General features: G+C 42.1%; 2 protein-coding genes across 4 annotated transcripts in view; one reads left to right on the top strand and one right to left on the bottom strand.

Annotated features, from left to right (window-relative positions):
• Positions 1-5,598: 5,598 nt before the first annotated feature.
• Positions 5,599-8,401, bottom strand: ccn1 (cellular communication network factor 1). The gene is made up of 5 exons (XM_041040911.1): positions 8,145-8,401; positions 7,713-7,941; positions 7,047-7,391; positions 6,733-6,935; positions 5,599-6,614 (listed from the first exon to the last, which is right to left on the bottom strand). The coding sequence occupies exons 1-5, from the start codon at positions 8,190-8,192 to the stop codon at positions 6,312-6,314; spliced, it is 1,128 nt and encodes a 375-aa protein (XP_040896845.1). The 5' UTR covers positions 8,193-8,401; the 3' UTR covers positions 5,599-6,311.
• Positions 8,402-9,600: 1,199 nt separating this feature from the next.
• ddah1 (dimethylarginine dimethylaminohydrolase 1) overlaps positions 9,601-25,324 on the top strand; it is a 71,356-nt gene continuing 55,632 nt past the window's right edge. Inside the window, exons 1-2 of one of the 3 annotated variants that reach the window (XM_041040936.1) lie at positions 9,601-9,833; positions 15,591-15,917. In XM_041040936.1, coding sequence (XP_040896870.1) covers positions 15,624-15,917 — 294 coding nt within the window. In that variant the 5' untranslated portion in view covers positions 9,601-9,833; positions 15,591-15,623. Of the gene's footprint in view, positions 9,834-15,572; positions 15,918-25,324 lie in introns of all 3 variants that reach the window. The other 2 variants (XM_041040935.1, XM_041040937.1) reach the window with 2 other exon arrangements.

Here is a 25,324-nt window from a genome sequence, read left to right as displayed (position 1 = left end):
GACTGTGGAGAACACAGGCATTGGAAATAATGCCTCCAATTTAACTAAATTGCTCTTTGAAATGTCTGAAGTTGGTTTGTACTTAATTAGTCTTGATTTGGTGGGCAGGGCTCAATTGTGCTGCGTGCAGAGCTGTTTTTATGGGACCAGCTACAGGACACAGCTCTGCTGTGGTGGCCCTGTTCAGAAACAGGCTAATGTTGTTCAGAAGTCTGCACCAGGAAAGGCAGGTAGTGAAGCACAAAATCATGTTTCCAGAGCCTGATGTCACCCGTTTTCATACCGCACACAGACTGGTTGACATTAGACACACTAAGAATAATTTATCAAGCAGAAACCCCAAAATCGATGGAAAACATTTTCAGTGTTCAAACACTTTTCATCTGAAACCAAGTCTACAATTGCGCATGCATATTTCACATTGTGAATTGACATTCAGCTGATATTTCGCTTATCTCACTGTTCCAAGCATAGAAAAGTACTACTAAATGAGGCCATCTGTTTTTTCTAAAAAAGACATGCTGTTATGGGGCATTGTGGAAGACTCCACCACTGTGGTTTTCTATGGGCTTTTCATTGTTGAGCTCATAGAGCTATTATAAATTCTTGAAAGTTGTCTTTGGTCAACAAAAACATTACCTTTTCAGGATACACAGGCCCAGTTTTCTCAGATGTTTTCCTCATAAATCCATACTCACAGAGTGCAGGTCACTCGTTAGGTGAACCCTAAATTTGAGGGAGGACTTTAATGTTGTATGCACACAGATTGAGGCAGAATGCTCCAGAGCCTTTGGTTGATTTAACTAATCATTCATCTAGAATAAACAAACGTCATTACCACACTTCAACACAAACAGACCAGCAACGTTGTCACCGCTGTCACCTCGGAGACTGATCCCCAGTTAGATGTTTGTAGGAAGTGATTCACTTTTTCCCTTTTGTCTGTCTTTTGTCAAGCTGACAGTCTGAACCAACCAACAGAGCCGGCTGGTTGCCTGTGTTATTCTTATTTTATCAGCCTCGAGTTATCATGGTGAAGTAGTTGTTAGAGCACCTTCCATTGTTTGACAAGATTTTCTGGTCATAATTTCTCTCTGTTATATAATGATAGCTGCTTTGGTCCTAGCTGACCTGTTCTGAGGTCAGATGTGAGGCCTTGAAGCACTGATCTCTGACTACAAAAACTGACTCTTGGAACATGGATTGCAGTGCGTGAAGCAGTGTCAGCCAGGTATCCTATAAATGGACTTATCCTTACCCACAGCATCAACTTCAGGAGAGGACAAGGTGCCATTCAACTTTGGTACTGCCTTCTTCCTCTAGGTGGGGATCCTGGAGAGGGCCTTGCCTATAGACAATGGACACCTCCAAGTGTCCGGGTGTCCAATGTCTATCCACAATTCTACCTTCATTTATTTTCCTGAACTCCTGGTTAATGATGGAAAAAATAAGAATGCAGTTACAAGCAGTAAAAAGAGGTTCCTGTGAAGGGTGTCTGGGTTAGGCCTCAGGGATAGACATTCAGAGAAGTCTCAGAGTGAAGAAGTCATGCGTTTGCATTGGGCGGAAGCAGTCGAGGTGTTTTAGGCGTCTTAGCAGGGTTCCTCTTGAACTTCATTCTTGACACGTCTGATCTGACACATCTGGCCTAGAGTATAGAGTACGGTCTTTGCAACTGAGATAAAAACATTAAAAATGCCATGACATTTTTCATTCTCATTAAACATCCTGAAGGTCATCACATTTTGCCTTGCCATCTATTCTGTTGAGTCTGTCAGGTTTTATCCTGGCATTAAGACTACTGAATGAAATGCCACATTTGGTGAGTGCATGTGTGTGTGCTTCTTTCCTTACCTTTATATCTGTTTCTTTGTGTGTTTACTTAATTGCAGTTTGTGACAAGGGTGACTAACAGGCATATTTTGAGTGTGCGAACCCTGCGGTCATATTTGCCACTCATTAGCTACAGTTCCACGGCACAGCCATAGTCAGCTCCAGAGATCAAAAGATGCAGAAGAAATCAGAAATTGTGTTACAGGGGAAAGTGGGTGGCGATATATAATGTCTAAGGCCTTACTAGACCTTATCCCTTCACAATAGTGGAAACCAGGCTGCAATTACCCAGCATGGGGGAGACAAAAGAGTCGGAAAATACATCACTCTTGTCAAAGTTCCATAGGAACATCAGCACAGTCCTGGTCCTGAGACCCACCACTGTTTTGTAGTTCAAAGCACATTTTTAAATGCTCACCAAGAAAATTGTATTTTATGGCCATAATTCTTGCGGTGCAGATTTAAATTATCTGTGAAAGAAATTAGATTTGTCTCCTCTGCAATTAAGTGTACCACATTTACTAGAAGTTTTAGAGTCAATGTGGGTTATACTGGGCTGTAGCACTTGCTTTTTGGAAACTAGTGTCCACTAGAGTTACTCTCTCTTAGATTCGGATATTCAGCTAAGATACAGTATATTAGCTGAATTTCTACAGGTGACACAAAAGAGTGTATGGTGATCTGTGAATATTCTGTATCTTAATATTAAGGTTCCACAATATATATATAAATATTAACATATCAGTAGCATTTTAGCCACTTTGGGAGGCAATCCTAAATCCCTTTAACATTTAAAAGGGAAGTGAAGACAACAGTACAGCTTATGATGATGTGACATCATTGGTCTGCCCATGTCAAATAATTGCAAGAGCCTCAAATGCCAACATTAGCTCAGCTGTTGACGGTATGCACCCCCTTGGAGATTATTCAGTCCAGCATTGTCTCCAGTGGGCTCACATTCAAGACACCCAAAGACTGAGTGCTGCTTCTCCCATCAATGTACACTTTGTTTGAGCAAATAATCACTGCAGTAGCCAGCGGCCTTCTGGGGACAGACTGAACAATCCACACAGCCTGGGAGGGAATTGACTCTGATTTCCTCCTAAGCCTGCTCATCAGTTACCCTTATGTAATTGCAGATGGGGATCTGATGGGTGTGTCAGAAGACTTGAATCACTGTCAGCGGTGTGTGTGTGTGTGTGTGTGTGTGTGTGTGTGTGTGTGTGTGTGTGTGTGTGTGTGTGTGTGTGTGTGTGTGTGTGTGTGTGTGTGTGTGAGTTCATGCTGATTGCAGTGAGAGGGTCCCACACCCTGTTAGGATTTGGCAAATGGATGTCCTTTACATCACTGTGCTACAGTGAGCAATTAACTTATAGTATGTAAATACATCATTTAAAATAACATTTGTAAGATGTCAGTTTCTGCTGCACATTTGATATCAGTGAGTCTTTAAAATGTGCATGTGTTAACAGGTGAGTTAGTTGAGACAAAAAAAAATTATGCACAGAATGTTTTTTCCTCTCTTGTCCAGCAGATGGTGCTTTTTAAAACAAGTGGCTGCCTCTGTATTTGTACTTGGTGGCCAGCTTCTAACCCTCCCTGCTTCTTGCCTTAGGTTCCTTATAACAGTGAATATTAACCTGAGGTTATAGACAGGGGGGTTGTAAAATAGCTGACATCAGTGCTCAGCAGCTTCCAGTATGTTGTAATGGCCACTCTCGATCCTGCTTCTGGTTGCACGGCATTACGTAGTGCTTGATGAAGCTTTAATGCTAATGTCTTTGTCATATAAACACATTTTGGGTTCAGGGAATGAGGTAGTCGCTGAGTGATTTAATTGCAGGGGCGCCTGTGTGTGAGAGTCTTGTTTTCCTGTATGTCTGAGAGCAATAGTTTTTATTACAGGTTTGCGCTGTGTTGGCCGGGACGCCACGGTTTATTTCTCACAGTAAACAAACTTTGGGTTCTCTGAGACAGTTAAGGCTGAGGGATTGTGAACTTCGCTACTGTGCTTGTCTGTACATCATGAAGGAATGCTACGGATGACCGAAAGGACTGCTCACATAACATACAGATGCCATTACATAACCAAGTTAGCTGCATTGTGTTAACAAGACAAATGACAGTCTGATTGCATGGCACTTTCCAAACTATGAAGGACAGAGATGGAAATTTTCTTCTTTAGGAAGCAACAGAAAGGGAAAGAGCAAAAACAGGACTCCCTGAAAGTGTTTTGACTGTAAATCCAGGCTCCAAGGGGCAGCCACACATCTTTGTGATTAGGTAAACCTCAGAAGCCTTTCATGTGAGCAATCTGTAAAACCTCAGTGGGCACATCCTGTGTGGTATGCAGTCCAATCAAAGGCAACGTGTCCCGCTCAACCTCTTATTAAATACACTTGATTAAGACTTATTTCCAGAAGCTGTGCAGGAAAGTTGCACAGAAGTGCCATGTCGATTGAGATAGACAGCTTTTTATAGTTGTTTTGAGGAGATAAAATGCCTTTTGTGGACACAAGTGAGTACTTGTGTGAGTGTTTGTGTATATTTGGAAAATCTTCTTAGCTAAAGTGAACATGTTGCTCTGAAATATTTTCCAACATCTGCCGCCCATCAGGATGTCTGCTTTCTGAGCCACTGCTGCATTCCTGAGCCGCTCCCTCTACCTGGATCAAAAAAGAAACCCTTCCCTGTCGTTGCCCCTGAGCTCTGCTCTCCCTGCCCCGGTTCAAACTGTACTGTAGGTATTTATACCAGGTGCAAGCATCTGCCATCAGACCCTGTGTCTCAGAAATAAAAATAACGTGTCCTTTTTTCAGACAGATTCTTATTGCGTAATTATACATTTCATATTGCTTGGGTTTCAGGTACCTTAGGGTCACAAAACTTACAGGCTCAAAGCACACAGGACCAGTCTGAGCTCAGGTAAACATAAATAATGAAAGCACCAGACAAGGAGTCAAGTGGTGTTTATGTGACAGTAGCAACACACTGTTTCAGTAGCTGGAAAACTGAATTTGAAGTTTCTATGACCACAGAAGCAACTATGTCACCCCTGTTTCCTGTCCTACCCCTTTTTCTTCCTCATAATAGTATTTCTTAATGCCTGTTAAAGCGAAACCTGGAAGGAAACTTAAGCCCTCCGTACTCTGTAGGGCTGTTTACAACTCTTTAGCAGACCCCTGTAGTTTAAGAGCCAGCAGAGGCCAATGCAACTAATTCACTTTTAAAGGCAACTGCTAATGAATTAGGTCAATTTGGTAGTGCTGTTGCACCGTGTGAAAAAAAGCTTACCCGGGAATGCATGCTTTGTATACACCCCATTGTATACAATAATAGTCATTGTCCTTGTTGCATGGTGTCTAATCCCAGCCCATTCAGAGCAGCACTTAAGATTCTTGGCATACTCCCATACTCATTGCTACTCGTGGACTTAATCTTTTTTTTTCCCCCCCTCTCAGAATCAGTCAAGTGTATGGCTTAGCCAGATCAAATGAAAGCAAGCTAGCCTGCTGCAGAATGGCATTCCAAAGCACAGAAAGTCAGGAGAGAGAGCCTCCAAGGTTGAGTTATATAAGAAAAGACTGACCCTGCTCAGTGTCTGTCTGAGAATCTGTTGGGTCCACACAATGATATAACAGGAGGATTTTCTCTGGAAGCACTGACTCTAAGTGCCCTCCCCCATCTTTGTGCATGGGAATAGTTTGTTTGTTTGTTTTGTCCTGCGGTGTAGTTTGAACAGACTGAACTCAGGCAGTGTTATATTTCATAAATAAATCAGTTTTATTTGTAGCATATAAAATTAAATCATTTTACAATTTATTCCAGTATGACACATAATATCCAAATAAAGTAGCTACATTTTTTTCGATAAATAATATTAATAACAATAATAAAAACATTCATTCATCCTTTGACATGTTTCGCTTTGTCTTTTTCATGAAGGGAGTTCAATAGCTGCCACAAAACATGAACAATAATGCCCACGTCAGGAAGGAATGAAACCGCACACTTGTTAAACAAGTTGAGAGGTTACATCTCGGTGTCATGTTCTTAAGATACAGAATGGTATGCTAATTGAAGTTGCGCATGTGCATATCTACATATACACACACAAGTCTACAGTCTGGGTCATGTCTGATGTAAAGGATCAAAATATACACAGTGAATTGATATCAGCGACTAACATAAATGTACAAATGTTAATTACATCTTGCTCCATAACGAAGCTACTTCAGATGCTCCATTAATATGAAGCAGTTCTTATTAAGAATGCTGATGTAGTCACAGCAAACAGTGCACTTCATTTAAGTCCTCGTGATGTAAGCCCACAATTCCTTGGGAATCTAGTTACAACAAGAAGCTGGTAGTTGATTGGTGGTCTATTTACACCCCTGCATTCATCTGGACTGCCATTGGCTGCCAGTGATGCTGATGATCTCTTTCTCTTGTTGAGGGGTTTGCACGTTCTTCACCAATCAGTCTCTGAACTTGTGGATGTCGTTGGAGAGACGGTAGAAGGGGTAGGAGGCTTCGTTGGCATGGGGACAGTTGTAGGTGCACTTGCAGGACTCGATCATCATGATGTTCTTGTTGAAGGTCTCGCCGTCCTCACAGCGGAACTTGACCCAGATTGTTCTGGTGTCGTGAGGGCTGCAGCAGCGCCCGTCCACGCAGGCTCCGCAGTACTTGGGCCTGTACTTCTTCAGGCTGGAGCAGCCGGCGTAGGTGAACCTCACTGGCTGACTGGACTTCTTGGTTCTGCTACACTTCTTTCCTTTCTGCAGGAGAACAAACAAAAGGGAGATGGACATTAGTTTTGCACTCAGACCAAGCAGTGATGTATTTTAAGTATCATGCATGCTTCCATCTCATGCAGCCGTGGTGGCTCAGGCTTACCTTCAGACTGGAGTAAGGTGACTGGGTGCATGGCCGCACTTCACACATTCTTGTCTCTTTGACCAGCTTGCACTCGCTGTTGTTGTTGGTGACCCTGGTGGAGATGCCAGTTCCACAGGTCCTGGAGCACTGGGACCAGGGTGTGGTTTGGACGATGCACTTCTGGTTGTCAAACATGTGGACTTCAGGCTGTGCTCTGAACGCTGTGATTAAAAGAAATGAGAAAACTGACGTTAGCAACTTGAAATTTAAGATCTTCCATGAATATTTTCAGAAAAAACATAGCATTTACAGAATGAAAGGCTGCTTCTTACCAGGTAGAGTCTTGAGTCTTCCCTTGACAATTGCAATGAGCTCATTCCTGTTGGTGAGGTCTCTTTCCAGTTCATCAGTCATTGTGTCTTTTCCAAAGATCCTCTCCAGGATGTCTGTCTCCTTGCCATCATCGCACACCCACTCCTCGCAGCACTGGCCTGCAACTTTGACCAGTCTGGGGTTGGCACAGCCCAGGTCAGGCAGGGAGAGCTCCTGTGGGCACAGCGGGACACATCCCACTGCCCCATCGATGCATGTGCACTGGTGTTTACAGTTGGGCTGGAAACTCTCTCCATTCTGGTAGATCCTGCTATTGTACTCGCAGGGTCTGCCCTCTGACTTGGCTGCAGCGGGGAGAAGAAACAGGAGGAAAGGAATGTTATTCTTTCCTGCTCTGCTCAGAGAGGTCTGCTGAAGACATCACATGGCTGCCAGATAGAGATCAGTTAAACTGTGAAATTCTTCAGGCTGCCTGAGGAGTCTCTTTCCCTCCACAGTGGGCTGTCTGTGCTTTGAGGTTTAGACTAAGTTTCCTCCTAGCTGCATTCCACAGCATTGAAATCATGCAGGTTCCCATACTTCTGAATTAAGCACCCAAGAAAGAAAGAAAATAAAACTTTACACTAAGGCATGCACATCTGGAGCTGAATGATCTTTATACATACCTCGGCAGATGCCACGAGTAGTAGCAGCAGCAAAGCTGGCCCCAAAGTTACACTCCAGCCCTTTAGTGTGGTCACAAGGCTCGGTCAGGCTGCAGTCCTCGTTCAGCTGCCTGGCGCAAACTTTGCAGCAGCCGCAGCCATCCAGGACGACGCTCACGCCGGGTGCGCACTTGGGCATCTCCATAGGACACTCACACACCGAGGGGCAAGAGGAGGACGAGGAGAGGACCTGCACAGCCAACAACAAGACCCCTTATTACAGACTGAAACTTCTGAAGCCATGCCACACAGAATATCTCAAAACTACAGAAACTCTCTAGACATCTCAGCCTTAAAAGGAACATTTCACCCCCTTAAGCTAAATTATGACTTAAAATAAAAGATAACTGCTGAAACGTTTCCCTTTCAGAATGAACCTGAGATATAACTCACCAAGTTCAGGCTTCCAAAGAAGGTCACGACAACAGTAAGCATCAGCATCTTGGATAAATTTTCTTGTGCGCGTTCGAGAGGAATCCTTTTCCCAGTTAATGAAAAGTAGATGTAGTCTGTCTTCGGAGGAGTCCTTAGGTATTCCCTCACTCAGTCGTCTGTCTCTCTTGACTTGTTTGCTGGTAGTCTGTAGTGTTAGAGGCTCCTTTAGAGCAGACGAAGCTCTTGGTAAAGCGGTTGCAGTCTGCTGAGGTCCGGCCACCTCCGGACTTTTATACCGTAGTGGGAAGCTGACGTCGTTCCTGGGCTGCCTGCTGAACTGTTCCCAAACTATGCCAGGAATGTTTCTCGGCGCATTTTCCATCCAAGACCTAAGCTCCACCCTGTCTAAACCTTTCTCTTTTTTCTTTCTCAAATGGATTTTTCCCCCCTGGATCCCATCTGAACACACTTTTCCGTCTCACATTTTTCCCTTCTTGTTTACCCCCCCAACCCCCGCCCCCCCTCTTCATTTTCTTCCTCTGCTCGCTTCTCACATCTATCAACTCAAGTTCAATGGACTTTTTCTGTAGAAGTAGTGGAGTGTATGTGCTTTGTTGTATCTTCTTTTTGTCTGTGATAACTGATAATTCGAGGGTGTCTTTTTTCTTTTTCATTTTGTCCACAAATAAGTGTAATAAATTATTTGACATAACTTATTGGATTCAGTGCATCAGTTGGCAGCTTCTAACGTGAAAAAACGTGACGCTGTGATTTAAAATATCATAAAAAAAAACATCCTAACGTTACATCCTAAGATGTAGAAAACATGTCAAAAAGTATTTTAACGCTACTAAAAAGTCATTTTAGTGTCCTTTACACAGTGTCCTCTGTTCTCAGACTGGCGGATATTTCTGTGTCAGTAATGCTTTTGGTGATTAAAACAATTTGTTAAATACACTTTTATGGCCTGTTGTAGTGGCGACGTTTAAAATAGCTGTAGGTTTTTCTCTCTGTGAGTCTTAAAGGTGTGGGCAGAAATACGTTGAAGTGTCTATTTCTGGCTCTCCTGTGCCTTTATCCAGAGGAGCTAAGCATTTCCAGATGCGCACCAGAGCTCAGACGTAACAATATTGCCATATTTGGTATGGCAGTAGCCTACATTATTAACATATTTCTCTCCCTTTGGCCAGCAGACCACAAAGCATTCCTGACAGCTTAAAGGCTTGTTAAATATGTTCTTCATGCAGGGAAATTCCTTTGCATTCATTCCTTGAGGCAATTTGACTTTTCACGCAATCTGTCCATCACGTTTTGGGGGTGGGGGGGAGTTGGTCCAGTTGTAAGAAAAGTGATCCAATTTTCCACAAGAGATGTTGTGGTGTTGGTGGGGGGAGACAAATACTTGGTCTTTGTCTGTTTTTTTTTTTTTTTTTTAAACATCAGGGGTCTCAATAAGTCCCCTCCACAGAAGTTTTCCAAATTATTTCGATTGATGAAAACAAATGCGTAAAGTCGCAACACAAACCGTTATTATTACCAAGAAGGGCCGGCAGATCCTAAAGAGGACATTTTGCATGAGGGCAGAGTGTTCATTTGTGTTTATAGGGATCGGACATTTCTCTACTTGTCTCTCCCCTGTAGCCTCCTGTGTAGACTTAACGATACACGGAGACAGCAGCACTGAACACGACGGCCGAAGAGCCTCCGGTGAGTTTTTCTCTCTTTCTTTTCTTTCTCACTTTGTTCCGCGGGCTGTGTGTAGTTGACTTTGATCACTGTGAATCAACTGTTACCTGCAAAATCCTGACTCATCATCGCCTGTATGAACGTGAATCATAGCAGCTAAAAGTGATTCTTTAAAAGATCTATGAGAGAAAGTAAATCATTCTTGATAGTTGTTTGTTTGTTTATTTATTTAGCGTCGCTACGTACCCGAGGTGGACAGGTTGACACTGAACACTGGAACTTTTTTTTTTTTTTTTTTTTTTTTTTTTATAAACCTCAGGTAGCTCAGGGTTTCTCACGCGGACTTTCTGGGTTGAGGTTTTGATTTCATGGACATATTTTCATACTTCCAGTTCAAGACACTAGATGGTGATGTGTAAAGGGTAACTCTGTGGATGCTGTTTTTATTTAAAGAAACTGACCAATATCCAGTAATCACTCCATCCTCAAATAGGACTGGTCATATTCATACCACTACGCTGATGATCCATGTTGCTTGTGTATGTGTGAATAGGAGGTGTGCCTGTGTGTGTGTGTCTGCAGCCTATTTGGATAGGGGGTGTGTCTGTGTGAGCACGTGTTTTTCTCTCTTGTGTGTATTTCTTGGCTGTATTATGCAAACGTGTGGCCATTTGCCCATGTAAATATCAAATTTAAAATTCTAAAAGGGCGCTCCGTTGATTTTATACTTCAACATCATTTTACGCCTCATGGCGACCACTAGTCAGCCTGTTGGAAAAGATCTTCTGAGGCCCTGAAGGGAGCTGTGAAGGGAGTGAATGTCATCATCTCAGTTTGGGTTTGGAGAAGAAATATTTTTGTAAAGAAAGAGCGGTTTACAAACTGCTTCAAGGTGTTTGATAAACATGGAGATTTACCAGGGATGGTTTAACAACAACATGGCTTTTGTTGCATTATGGGACATCAGCCTTCGATTTCGATCATTCTTTTATTAATGTCTCTCACAGTTCTTCAAGCTTTGTGGAAGTGCGATACTGAATTGCTGGAATATCCCTTTAATGTGTCTGGACTGCTTGGACAACAGGTCTTATGTCATATTATGTTTGATTGTGCTGTGTGTATGTGCATGTTCTATGTGAGTCTATGTGCACGTATATGGTTGTTTTGGCGAGAGGAAACAGTGTTGTCATTGTGCGTCAATGGAGAATAACATTCATTCCATAATTACCCATTCAGTTCAGGAAACATTCCAAAAGCTGGACATGCGGCTCCGTGTTGTAATTGTCCTGGCATAATAGTTTCCATTAAGGCTGCCTGAGAACCCCCATCACACACGCACACACACACACACACACACACACACACACACACACACACACACACACACACTCAGTAACAGTATACACTCCTTTGCCCCCTAAAAATGAGGATGGGGTGTCTGTCCTTTACAGAAATGATCATGGATTAGGCTCACAGCTCTGTAACATGGCTAACTGAACAGCTTCACTGCCTCCAGCAAGGACGCTTATGCGATTTCACTGTTGACTAAAGTTTGAGAGATTGTGTTTCGTGTGTTGTGGCTCAGTGTAATGGAAACCCATTGTCAGAGCCCAGCAGGAGCACTCACAGCTGAAGAGACAGCGGCCCTCAGAGTCGGTCCTCAGGAAGCTCTCAGCCTTCCCATTTCTTGTCGTTCAAGTGACAGATGGAACAGAACAGGACAGCCCGGCATGTTTAGACAACAGATTCCATTGTGCTATATTCAAGATAAATGTCATAAATGGTATGCAGTGTGTGTGAGCAACGCTTCCTTTCTCTGTTAGCTCACAGATCAGCAGGAAGTCTGCTGAGTTATGGGTTGTTCTCGCGTAAAACGGGGGCCGAGATCAAGCTGATGATTAAAATTCTGAGCCAAGTTCTGAAGAAATACGGATCTGAAAGGGCTGTAGGAGGACAGGACTCTCCAGAACACAGATTCACATGAATTTCATTGTTTTGTTTTGTCTTTGAGTAACTTTTGCCGGTAGGTTTTGCTAACGCTTCTTGACGCAATTAAACAAAAATTCCTTGAGTGAGGATCGCCGTTTCATAATCTTTCATAATCACTCCACCTCTGTCCAGGAGCTGGTGCCAAAAACAAAAGGCCAGTTCATGCCTATAGTATGTCTCCTGTTTGCTATGTCAAGTTTAGGACAGTTTTGACATATAATGTCAGTGTGGGTCTGTTCAGTAGGATTGTGACCAGTGCTGAGCTACAGTGTGTTGTGGCTACAGTGGTGAAACTAAAGGCTAAATCACAGGACACACAGGTCTGTTAGTTCACCCAAGCATCAGGCAACAGTACAAACAGCCTCATGAGAGGGGTTTCTTGTGTAAAAATGAAAGTGCAACAACAAAAAAGCAGCAAACAGCGAAAAAGGATGGATATAGCTTACGTTTTTCATTGTTAAATACCCAGCTCCAGCCACATATTAGCTTTCCTTGTGGACTGCTTTTTAATTTCAGACTAATTAGATGCCGAGGCACACGTGTTAGGTATATTAGCAGAGAGATAGCATATCTGGCATATCTGGCCGTCTTTTCTTTTCAGGCTAGATGCCTTTTTGAAAGAAGTCATCAATAGTGAGGTGGGAAGCCAGCCCATTCTGTTTTGTCGCATGAGCAAAATCTGCTAGTACACGACCAAATTACTCTGTTAATATAAGGATATATTCAGACGACAAGCTTTAATATCTCTTTTCAGATGTTTTGTAATTTGCCCAAAGCATCTGAAATGTAAAGCAGGGAAGGACAAAGTAATCCTTGTGAAATAGGGTCAGTTAACATTCAGAGACTTCCAGTATCTTACCGTAAAAACTGGAGGAATCTACTGGCCCTGTCAAAAAATGACAAAAGAGGAGCCTCCACTTTTGTCAAAAAAAAAAAAAAAAAGGTAATCAGCCCTTATGATTATGTGGAAACATGCCTGACATTTGTGTCTAAATCAATTATAGGAAAGACAAGTTCAAGGAAAAATTCTCTTTGATACCCCGACATAATATCATCAATCTCTGAAATTCAATGCATTCCAGGAGTTACTGTGCGGTGAAGTGTTGTACTTTTTCGGTATCCGATTTCCCTCAAACTGCCCTGTCAAGGTTTAGATGCCTTATTTGTAAATGCATTAGTTAAGGGATAAGGTCAGAAATATTCACACTTTCTTTTGTACTGTCAGTATATCCCAAAAGATTAAAAACCACCAATGGGATTTTTATTTTCCTGTCACAAATATAGAGTTTCATTTAGTTTGGTTTTCCTGAAACAGTTGGGACCTTTAGTTGTTTGCAAACTTAAACTCAAACAGGAGTAAAGACTGCATTTGTTTGGAGCTATTTTCATCTATGTTCACACTTTATGCACTAGGTGAGATGACTGAAATGGTGTATATTGGATTTGATGTCCCTACCTACCTATAGAGCATGTTTCCTCCCTTTGCTTGCAAATTCTACTTGCTCCGAGGTCGACTTTGCTTTCACTCAGTTTCTTGGCGTAAGTGAATGTAATAGATAAATAACTGGTTTTGGACAATGGTGCTTGATGATAAATGTCACTGCAAAGGTTTCTCTAAATGAAACCATGTCCATTGCTGCAGAGACTCTTAACTGTTCTCAGATAACGGAAAACCATCTTTTTTTCTGACCCAGTTGCAGGTGCTATCAAAATGCTGCATATACAAATGTTTCCCTCTAGAAACATCATTTTTTATCATTTCATCTCATGTCGTTTCATCACTTTATCTTCTGTGATTTTAGGCTTATAAATGTGCCTAACAGCCGAGAGTTAAATATGCTCTGTGCACCTGTGTAATCATGCACGTCTGTGTCGTTTTAGACATCTACAATCTCATCATGAGTCCAATCATACCAGACAAATAAAGAGGTGCTGCTTTTTGTGCCGCAGCTGGAGCATCGTGTCTGCTTTCACTCATTTTCTTTTATAGCTGCACAATGTACCAGCCAGGTGTGCCTGAAGTATGAGGGCTTTCCTTCATCCAAAGTAACCCAAATTCCTCAGGAGAGAAAAGAGAAAAGAGAGGGTCTTTTCTTGGGCCACGTCCACCCATGATGAGGAATGATGGAAAAAAAAAAGTCTGGGTGGGGGGCAGGTGTTAGTGTTTGAAGGAGGTTGGTGGTTGGTGATCCTGGCTGGAGTGGAAAAAGGAATGTGGGGCTCCTGGAATGTTTAGAGCAGTCGGGGATAATTGAGTGAATCTGGAACAAGAAAAGACAAACCGAGGTCCTGCGGTGGAAGAATGTGCTTCTGGGACGTCTGAAGAAACATTCCATCCATTCAGACGGCTTCACCGGGCCCAGAACCTTCCTTAGATGGCACCATAGGGAATATACCTCCAACACCCCCCCCCCCCCCCCCCCAACACACACACACACACCCTTCCTCCACCCATACACACACACACTTACTTCCTTTCACACTCTTCTTGCCTTACACTTCACTTGCAGGACAAGCAGAGATCCTCTGTTACACTGTACATATACTTTGCCCTTGAAGTTTGTGTACGTTATTTCTTAAAGCCTGCCCAGAGTGAAGCAGTTACACGTCTTCAGTCTCATAGTTTTTCTTTGTTGCTTTTTATTTGCAGCAGTTGAAATGTATTTCTAACAAAGCATGGGAATCAAGTAGGGTCTACATTTCTTACTCTACCGTCTTTATGTCCTATCACAGCACATGTGTAAGGTTACACGTGTCAGTCTTGTTACATGACCAGAAAATGTGCAAGTTATTGGCATACTTATTGCCCAAGGGTCCACACAACGTCCGACACTGCTGCTGAAACTGTTGAGTTGTTTTTTTTTTTTTAATTGTGTTCTTGTTTTCTTAACAAATTGTTTCTGTTTCTCTTTGATGCCACGTAACTTTAATTTGCATTTTCTGCAGGAACATTACAGTGGTCCAGAAATGGTTATCAGTATAGTAGAAATCAGGCTGCAACCAGCAATTCCTTTTAAAAATAATCTATTAATCTTTTTTTTTTTTTTTTAATGAGAGGAAATGGTGAAAAATGACAATCATAATCTCCCAAACATCCTGAAATGGCTTGTTTTGTCTCACCAACACCAACAAAAATAAATATATTCAGTTTTCTATCACATAAGTCAAAGAAAAGCAGCAAATCCTAAAACTGAGAGGCTGGATCTTGGTGGATTATACTGCATTTTTGCTTTAAAAATGACTAAAAGCGTGATTATCAAAATAGTTACCGAGTAATTTTCTGTCAATCAACTAATGACTTCCATTAGTTCCAATGGATCCTTTAAATATTCCCAGAAGTAACTAAACAGACACATGGAGAAATAACATGGGATGTATTCTAGCTGATTTTGAAATATTTTGACTTTTTCAAGAGTCTTTGAAAGCATGAAAGAGTTTGAGTTGCAGATGCAGTGTGAAATTGATTGAGCCCGTGTGTTCAGTGTGTGTTTCTGACTGTCACTTGTTGGGCTGGCCGCCTCACTGAGGGCTGACAGACTCGCAGGCTACACGTGATGGTCGGTGCGCGTCACCGAAGCGCTGTCGCTCGCCTGGAGACTGGAACAGGGCTGACTGACACTGCATGTAGCAGGCTATTGTAAATAAAGAATAAAAAGCCAACAAACTAACGGGGAACAAATAAGCAAGCCAGGCAGCATCGGGTTAACTGATAGTAGTATCTCTCATTCATTCGCTGAGTTGTCTTTGAGGGTGTTTTTTTTTTTTTTTCAGTCCTTCTTTTTTTCCCAGATTTGAACGTGCCAAGTAAAGGGAAAGCAAAACATGGCTGGTTTAATGGCAGGTTTTGGTCATTACACCCACGCCGTCGTCCGGGGAATCCCCGCGTCCCTGGCCAAAGAAGCGCTCCGGAGCAGCCAGTCGGAGGTGGACGTCGCCAAGGCGCGGAGGGAGCACGAGGCGTACGTCGATGTCCTGAGGACCAGGCTCGGGCTGGAGGTGGTCGAGCTCCCCGCGGACGAGTCGCTCCCGGACTGCGTGTTCGTGGAGGACGCGGCCGTGGTGTGCGGTGACACGGCGCTCATCACCAGACCCGGGGCAGAGAGCAGGAGGAGAGAGGTAGGGAAGTGTCAGCATATGTTCCACAGCATGATTCATTACGCCGAAGATAAATTAAAAAAAAAAAAAAAAAAGTTTGATGTGAAAGTGGAGAGGAAGGCGCCCCCCCCCCCGCCCCCCCTCGTTCGCCTCTTGTGTGCACTTGGCATGCAGTTAATGAGCTGCAGGGATGCATGCTGTAGTGATAAATACTAAAGTGGCTGACATATATGTGACAGTCTGTAGGTGATTATTAGCAGCTGGTTTTAAAGAGACACAAAGGATTCCTGTAAGATCATGATTTCCCCTCCAAGTCTTTGAATCAGTCCATGATGAACTCAATTAACGCTCAGTCCAGCTGTGTAATGCCAAATGAAATCATTTGCAAATCTGTGTTAAAGCGGAGTCTTAGGAGGGTTTACCCTCCAGCAGGCCAACATCTCTGAGTGCTGCACAAATCCCCAGTTGTGCCATAACGAGATTACATTTGAACTTTATTGTGCTCCAGCCTATGCAAACGGATATGGTGATTAGTCACGGGGCAACGCCCATTTCAAAGACAATGCTTTGTTTCATGCATTATGTGCTTGTGCCACAGCATAGATCTTCTTACCACCTTTAAAATGATTTTTTTTTGCCTGGTTTATTGTCTAAACAGTGAACTTTTTGTGGTGATGTATGGTTATTATTGTCTGTTGTTCTTCCTATTGTGTGTAGGTTGCCAGTAGAAAGTCATGGGATGCTCCTCAAAGCATCCCAGGAGTTCTTACCTCAGGATATGATCTAAGGAGCAAACAAAAAAAAGAAAGAAAAAATATAGTTTAGGAGCTGACAGGTTTTATGGCTGCGGAAATGAATGAATCAAGGCATTTTTTTCAAAAACAAAACAACAGTACGAGTGGACTCAGTTGCCTAGTGAGCGTAGCTGCAATGTAGGGTAGCCATTTGTGCGTGTGTGTGCATGTGTAAATGACAATGAGAGAAACGGTAGGACAGCTTCTGTGAAAGCCCCTGTCATTTCACATCAGCCTCACTTTACTTGGCTCACTGGTGCTAATGGTTCCCAGCCTCACTGGCGGCCAGGATATTGATTGAAAAGCTTGGTGCTGCTACCTTAAGCCACCACATTTCATTTATGCTGAACGTGGTGCATTTTACATTTGCATGCACATGTGCACACCGCGTCAGCACTCTGCCTAACCCTTTCCCACATTTAAATTGTGAAATTGTTCATATTTCATAGACTGAGAGCAATAGTTTGGCCTCTTTCCTGTGTTCTGCTCATGGGAGATGTCAGCTGTGATGAATGGAAAAATTGGCAAACTGAGGTACAGGCGCATAAATAACATGTTTGCAAAAACAGGCCTGTGAAAATCACAGATGGATTCCAGTGAATGCTTGAGTATTTTTTTTTCTCGGGCAGAATTAGAAGCGATTCAGCTGAATTGGATACTTTTGTTCATAATGAGATATAATTTTCTGCGAAAATGACATTTCATTACCATTGTGTGAGTTAAAGTGCTGTGGCCCGCTGGATGAACTGTGAAAAATCAACAAAATGATGTTTCACACTGAAGTGAGAATGAAGGCTTTTGTTCACAAGTTGAGGTTATGTAGTGATTTAAGGTTGAGAGACAAAGGAGGGTATTTTTTCTGGTAAATATGTTCATCAATACCATAATTCGTGTGTCTGGACTGTTTATATTTACACACAGAGAAAAGTGCCTTTTTCATAATTGAATATAGTTGATTGATACTGCTTTAAAAAAAACCCAAAAAAGACAGAAATGATTATAAAATAAAACTATCAAACTTGAGATTTGCCAGCAGCACATAGAGTCGGAGCATGTCTATGAACAGACAGACTGGTTGCCTGAACCCTCCCTGCTGTGTGATAGACTGCATGTCAGAAATAATTATAACGCTTGTAATCTGCTATTGTCATAGTAAGTTTCATGTAAGAAATGGTGGTAACAGTGCATATACTTAGCGATGCCTTATTATTCACCTCCAAGCCAAACGTGCTGTCGTTATTAGTATTTTTCTTTTACCTCAGATATTATGGGGAAATGGGAAACAGCCGTTATTAGCCTTTTTGTCAGCTCTCTTTAGAATAAATCATTCTGCTCATAGAGCTGGAAGTGAGCTGCACTTAGGTGATCAATCCCTTCCTGTGTTCTACGCAAATGCTTTTCCTGCCTGCTTTTACTTGGTCAGTTACAATTACATCATCCTGTTTGAAATCCTCGAGTATAAGGCTTAGCTTCAGACATGCCCGTGTTGAAATAATTAACATCTCCCAATTGCTGTTGACTGAGTAGTGAGGGCTGCTTTTCCATCACCTTTACCTCTTGCATTTCAGCAGCCTTGCACAGAGACTAGGCTTACACCTCAACACTGCATCCTAATGTTGTGATACAAGTTCAATATTAGAGTGCGTCTAGAGAACCAGGTTTTATTCTCAGGAGTGAACAAACATACTGGGTGTCTTTAATCGAGTGAGTCTGTTTTCTAATCTAAAAGATTAATGAGTGACTTTCAGGAAATGGCTTTTCTGTCTATTGCATGGTTGGCCGCGGCCCTGTCTGTTCTCCCCGCCTTGATTCCCGTATTCCCAGCCCTCTGCCTTCCATTTTTTTGCCGCCAATTTGCTGCCAAGATGTAAGAGCCAAGCTTCAGTCGGTTTCGGTTACAGACAGAGGGAAAAATCTGTCACTGTTTGTCATTAACATGGCCTCTTATTGAAGTTTTTTTTTTTAGTCCGTTAGGAGTTATACAGATAGTCTAATCTTACTTTTGTAAGATTAGACAAATTCAACAGGTCACTTTATCAGTGTCAGGATACTTATATGTTCTGTTGGTACAAGGTACAAGAGCCTAGACCTTTTTCCAAGTTCTTTGGACTATCAAGGGAAAAAAAAACTTAACTGTTATGAACTTTTGCTGAAAATCACTGACTCAGACACTGCAGAGAGCAGGTGTGCAATGCAGCAAGAGAATTGATGTGGGAATTCAGAGGTATACTTATCTGAGTTTGGAGGAATCACTTGTTATTATTTATGGATTTATTCTGTTTTAAATGCTGTGGGATTTAGTTTTTTGGCCTCTTCCTTCAGATCTGCTTCAGATTCTGCTTGCTTCTTTTCATTTAACCGTGTTATGAAGTCACTGAAGGGATTTGATCTTTCTCCTCTGTGCCTTTAAAGGTTGAAACCATCACTTTTTGTAACTGATTTATGGATTATAAAGGTTTATATTGTCCAACTCCGTAAGACAATACAGGATGGAAAAAAGTTATCAGACTGTCTTGAAGGTAGGAGACAGCTTATCCATTAGGTCGTGGCTTAAAAGCTTTATTATTAGAGGAAATGCTTGTCTAAATGGACTGCCTTATTCTGTTCTTCAGACTGGAGCGTTGCCTAAAAACACTCCAACAAAGAGCCCAAGTTAATTATTCCATAATACTAAACATTAGTCTGATAAGCTGAAACAGTTCACCAGGCTGAATGCAGAGCTGTAGATTGTCAGCCGACCTTTGCTTTCTCACTTGTTGCGAACCCATTTATTTATAATGAAAAAAGGCTACGGCTGGAACTTACAATTGCTTTCATTATCAATTAATGGCATTCACAACCTTTAAGATATTCAATTATTCAGATTATTTATATTATTTATTCATTTAATTGGGACAGAACACAGAGTAAATCTGCTGTTATTCTTTGTCTTAGTACCTTTGTTAAGATGAGGTGCCAAATTTGGATTTTTAACATTTGAAATCTTTTCTCAGGGCTGACAGAAAGCATTTCTTTAATACTGTTATGAGGCTTGAATGCATTTCATAGGCCTATATATAGTTATAAGTTTTTAATTTGACACCATACAGTAATGTATGTGTGTGTGTGTTTTTTTCTTATTGCACACAGCCACCTTGTGCAGTGTGATTACAGGACAAAGGGACTGATCCACAGTCAGTTCCACACACATTTTATGTACATGTAGACTTTTCATGGATGGATAATAAACACTAGTCAAGCTTTATATTAAAGCTGAATTTCTTTGTCTTAAAGGTTTTGTGTGAAAATACCTCCCCATCAGCCCTCGTAGAGCAGCAGATGCTGTCAAACTTTCCTTCCTGTGACCTTCATTGTCTAAATATCTGTAGAGTTAGTGAATCCAGCAGCTTGTTAAAGTTCTAATGAAAACTCTCCTCAAGTATTAGTGTTTGGCAGAAAGGAAGGAAGTGAGTGTACAGCGGATCTGTTGTGGATGAGTTCACCATCGGTTTTATTGTTGCACTTGTTGAAGACTGTTTTACAGAGTGTCGTCACTGCACTCTGTAGATGCTCTGGTGCAGGTTTTGAACTGCTGGCACTCCTTGTGCCAATCAAAACTCGCATGTTTTTGCTTGCTTACATACTTTGATTGTTTTTCAGCACCGACTCAGGTAAAGGAGTTCAGGTGTCTCTACAGCTTTATGTTTGGGAGGCTAAACGGGTATTGCAAAACTCAGATATTGGGGGAGTTTAAGGAACAGATATATTGGGCACAGAACAGGGGATGTTTTCACAAAGACTGACTTGCAGAGATCTACCAACAGACTTCAGATAGACATTTAAAATAATCTGTTGCACTGAGCTGTCCACTCGATCTTAAATTGGACTAATTTTCTCTGAATTCTGGGTAAATGAACTAGAAAACCTGACTTACTTTGGCTTCTGGAAGAATTCAACAATGCCAAGGAAATTTTACTGGTAGAATTCAATGAAGAGTGTAGCAGTACTAAAAAGCCAGAGTACAGACCTGTAGCAGAGCGGAGATGCTCTGGTTTCTTAATGTGTCTGGGCTCAGTACTTCTGCTAACTTGTCATTCGTGCCCTTAATTGGTAATTAGGTGGTTTGTGGGTGGGAAGTTGGTCAAGGATCATGTCCAAATCCTTGTCCCTGTCTGGTCCCTCCGCAGGGCAAAAGTGGGAGTTAGCATTAACAAGAACCTCAGGACAGGAATGAATCTTTCGCATTTTGTTTTGTGTACAGATATTTGTATTTTTGAAGGTCAGTACATCTAATGGTAGGCTGCAAGTTTTAGCTGAGCCACAAAACAACAAACTCATGGTCGTGACTGAAACACAGAGGTGTTGCACACAACAACGAGTTTTGTGATTTCAGTGAGGTCTGTATGTGTGCCTCCACTATCTAAATCCACAAATAATGATATTTGTGCTTCCTTTTGCAAAATACGGTGGTCAGAGCAGGCAAAAGCATGTCGAGCCAAAACTAGTTCCAGAATTGCACTGCACCACCTAATCTGCATAAACACAACCTTCGTAGTGCCACTTAACCCACCTCAGTACAAGCAGGTTTCCTGGAGCCTTGAAATTACCAAACAAGCACAAAATTGGACTTGTAAGTGAGGGAAATGGCATTGCAACCGCAGCCACCCTTGCATGTTAATAGGGCCTGGTGACAGATAACTTCTGGAGAGAATTTCTGCAGGAGAATAGCAAAGTAGTGATATTCTCGCTTCAGCAGATATGTGGTTTTAATTTAAAGTTGTTTCAACATTACATTATAGGCAACTGCTGGTTATATGTTTAGACATTTTGATCAAATTGATGTTTTTGCACCTGTCTGTCTCCCAGTGCCAATTCCATCTCACATCATCGCTTCAGTAAATATTATTTGCAGTCACATTATGTAGCGGATCAGTGATATTTTCACTTTGAAGGTGAAGCAACTTCTCAAGTACAACTCTAGACTCTCCCTCTTTTAAAACTTTGGAAAGTGTCCTCAAATTTCAGTCCAGATGGATAGCTCTGAGATTTACGAGAGATTTCCAATTAGCCAAACAGAAAGGATTTTCTGCAAGTGTTGTACAGCGCTTTTACATTTTGCAGTACCTTTGGTCAAAACTGCACTCAAGCTCAACCCAGCAGCCACCACAAATGGTCATTTAGCTGAACTCTGATAAACTGCTTCTTATAATTTCTGCTGGCTTCCAGTAGCTGCAGTCGGGTGACTTTCTCTCTTTCTCTTCAGGTTGTGCTGGCAGTCTCTCAGTCTCACAGTGCAGTCAGACTTAATTGCCTAAAAAGAAAATCCTTTTCTGATTCTCCCCTTTAGCTTTTTACTTTTTTGCCACCGTTCTTACTGAAGCAAATAGACCTGAGTCAGAACGAGTGAACTGAGATATGATGTGTGATTTATCTTCATCCACTGAATGAATTTTTATTGGTGCAGCTACACTGTGTCTAGTGTAGCTGTTAACTGTTTTAGAAGGGCCAGTCGATACTTAGTGTATCTTATAATGGTATACTGCCGTAAGGGGTTACTGTAAGTTAAGCTTACTGAGCCTGGAAAATAATGGTCATTGAAAAGTGCAAAAAGGCTTAGGTGTCAATTTAAGTCTGGAGACAGGATGGAAAATTCTGCTCCACAGACACAATATTTAGGTCATGTTTTTATAGACGTAATATTTAGGTTCAGGCCTTGCAGTTTATGTATCCGTGCTGGCCCCTTTCCGGTCATGCCTCACGTAGCTGCCCCCAAACTAACGCCAGACAGTACAGAAGCCTTGTTTTGACTAGACGGCCTGCAGATGCGGATTCCTCGCAGTCGTCCTCTCTCTTATATGACTTCCCTTACGGAACCGACCTGGTTTCCTTCAGGGAGACTTGACATCCGTGTGTGAACGGGGGAGGCTGGTGAGACACCTGGAACCCGCCAGTAGTATGTGGACTGGGGTCAACGTGCCTTCCCCAACTGTCTGTCACATTCCTACCACATTTAACCTGCCCTTCCCCTCACTGTTTGTCTGTCTGACTCCTCGTCTCGTTCTCATTCTGCTGCCTCTCCCATCCTCTGTCTCTTATTCATTTTCTCACAGAGTCTAGTGTCAAAGCAGAAGATGGCAGATGATCTGCCAGTAAAAAAGTAAAAATCCCTCTTTGACCGAGCAATACAGATTAGCCTACTTTCAATACCTGAAAAATTAATTCTATTTCCAGTAATATGATAATAGTGATAGTAAATTACTGTACTGCCAATGTGTCTTCTGTTGGCATGAAAATGTACTCACATTGAAAACGCATTGAGAACCACCAGTGGGCTGAGAATGAGGTCTTTGCATTCCACTAATCGCTTTTGCAGTAAGCCGGACATCTCAACCTAGCTTCTGTTATTCTAACCTAACTTTTTACTAAACTAGGCTAAATAACAGAGTTAAAAGTGAAATATTTAAAGGATGCAAGTCTAAACTCTGTCGAGAAAAAGAGGCCGGGAGCTGATGGCAACGGCTGCTCTCAAGTTTGAGCTTAGCCTTGTTATCAAATAATTGTTTACTATGACTGTACCACACAAATTAGTTCATACATAGAGATTAGTTATTGCTAAATATTCACACGCAGTAACTGCTGAGTGTAACTTGTATTAAAAATAGCTTGTGTAATCTGTTCCCAGTGAGCAGTTTTTTCTTGTTTTTAGCATCAGTGTGTTCTGTATGGGTCGGCCAACACGTGCCAGGACTTTGCCTGTCATGCGTGTTGTGTAAAGACACTGCTGCATGAATAGACCAGACAGCCCTCTCCCCACTCTGCCATCACCTTGGAGCCCTGCCCCCTTTTGGCCCCGGGTTCACCCACTACAACCCTTCCAAAACCAGCTCTGTGCAGCAGCCTGCGAGACAGCTGCGGGAGACTCGCGAACAGGAACTCCTCTCAGCCTCGCAGAATGACCGGGTCACGATCAGCCGTCACCGTGGGCGTGTGAATGTCTGGTTTGGTATGTGAGACCGAGCAATGGAAGACAGGAAGTGGGCCAGGCATGGTGGTGTTGAGAAAAGTCGTGCTAAGGTCAGAGAGGGCGCAGCATAAGCTGAGACAAAACCCCGTTTTTCACTTGAAGGTTTTGGGGTTCAAAGCCCCCTTTCATTTCATAAAAATGTCAGCTTTTATCTGCTGTCTGAGTCAGAGCCATCATAGGATGAATACAGAGTAAAGTAACAAGTGAGGAAATACAGTAGATTTTGTGCAGACTTTGCTGCTGGATTTTTTTTTTTTTCCAAAATAAAAAAGATATTTTATGTCAAGATAAAAAAACAAAAACATAAATGCCATGGATTTGCATATGCCTAACTGACCTTTGATTCCAGGAGTGTTGATGAGAGTAAATGTATAAACCACCACCGCACTGAGCACCTGACATATTTATTTTGCTCAAACGGAACTGAAAGACGTTGTTTGAAGGCAGATTGTGAAAGACACACCTCTAAAAGTGAGAACTGAGTGGATGCAGTAGGATTGTTTGTATGTACTTAGTAGTGGCCTTAAGTTAACCAAATAAATATTTCACTGGTAATACCATGATTGCCTCTGCCACGTTTGTGTGCGCTCTGTACGCAGAGCAGAAATCAGTCAAGACTAATTGAAATAAATCTCTGCAAGAAACTTATAATCTCTTTCTCCCTTGTCCCTCTCTCTCTCTCTCTCTCTCTCTCTCTCTCTCTCTCTCTCTCTCTCTCTCTCTCTCTCTCACACTCACCCCCTCCCTTTTGTTCCCACTCTTAAAAAACAACACTCTCCCTGAGAAATACAAACTGTCAACATCAACTTTATTGATTGCTGGAGATGTAGAGCCAAAAGAATCTCTTGCATCTCGCAGGCTATAACCATCAGTCTTTCCTGTCAGTCCAGTTGACAGTTATGGTTGCATGCCGGGTTTACTCTGCTGCCACTGAACAACAACAGTCTTAATAGCCTTCATTTTGTCTCAAGGCCTGTTGATGGGATTTGGCTGCCACACCTGGTGGTAAAAATGAGATATACCTGTGTCTGGGGAAATGGTGCGCCTGCAGCCCTTGCTCTGCATTTGATGTACATCCAGTTGTTGATAATATACTGATGTACTGCACAGTCATGTAAAGTTTGTATCAGTACTGCACCGTAGAGGCATCAGTCAAAGAAACTGTTTATTGCAAAAGCTTTGGTGCTTGTGAGTAAAAACCCCAGTTGGTCCTCGGTTTCGGAGATATTTGAACCACACTGTCAAACGCTAAACATTATCCAACATTCATTTCAGGTTAGATTTCCCTTTAAATCATAACCAGGACTTTCTGCACAATTTTGACTGATTAACAGACAAAAACAGGCAATATATCGAGAGGTCGCTTTGGGATGTGGAGTATTGTAAAGGGTCAATTAGTTCAGGATCATTAGTTGAAGCAGTAACAGAGTCATGTCTGCATGCTTTATACAGGATCCTGAGGTTCAGAGGTGATCTGCTGTTTGAAGAAGATGACTGTTTGTGTTAAATAACAGGTGTATCTATGAAACTAGCCCAGGAATGTTACGGAAATATCGAATATGAAAAATGTTGAAATGTGTCATGGCTGCAGGTTTGAGCCTGTCAAAACACTCCTCATATCCTGCTTGTAA

Source organism: Toxotes jaculatrix, chromosome 6 (assembly GCF_017976425.1).
Source record: "Toxotes jaculatrix isolate fToxJac2 chromosome 6, fToxJac2.pri, whole genome shotgun sequence".
NCBI classification, from domain to species: domain Eukaryota; kingdom Metazoa; phylum Chordata; class Actinopteri; family Toxotidae; genus Toxotes; species Toxotes jaculatrix.
The sequence above is the reverse complement of the archived record's forward strand: the minus strand, read 5'-3'. Positions and strand labels throughout refer to the sequence as shown.

Coding starts and splice junctions, on each gene's coding strand:
- ccn1 (XM_041040911.1), bottom strand. CDS start 8,192: ATGCTGATGCTTACTGTTGTCGTGACCTTCTTTGGAAGCCTGAACTTG. Junction 7,942..8,144: donor TCTTTGGAAGCCTGAACTTG/GTGAGTTATATC, acceptor TTGGCTGTGCAG/GTCCTCTCCTCGTCCTCCTC. Junction 6,936..7,046: donor AAGACTCAAGACTCTACCTG/GTAAGAAGCAGC, acceptor TTTTAATCACAG/CGTTCAGAGCACAGCCTGAA.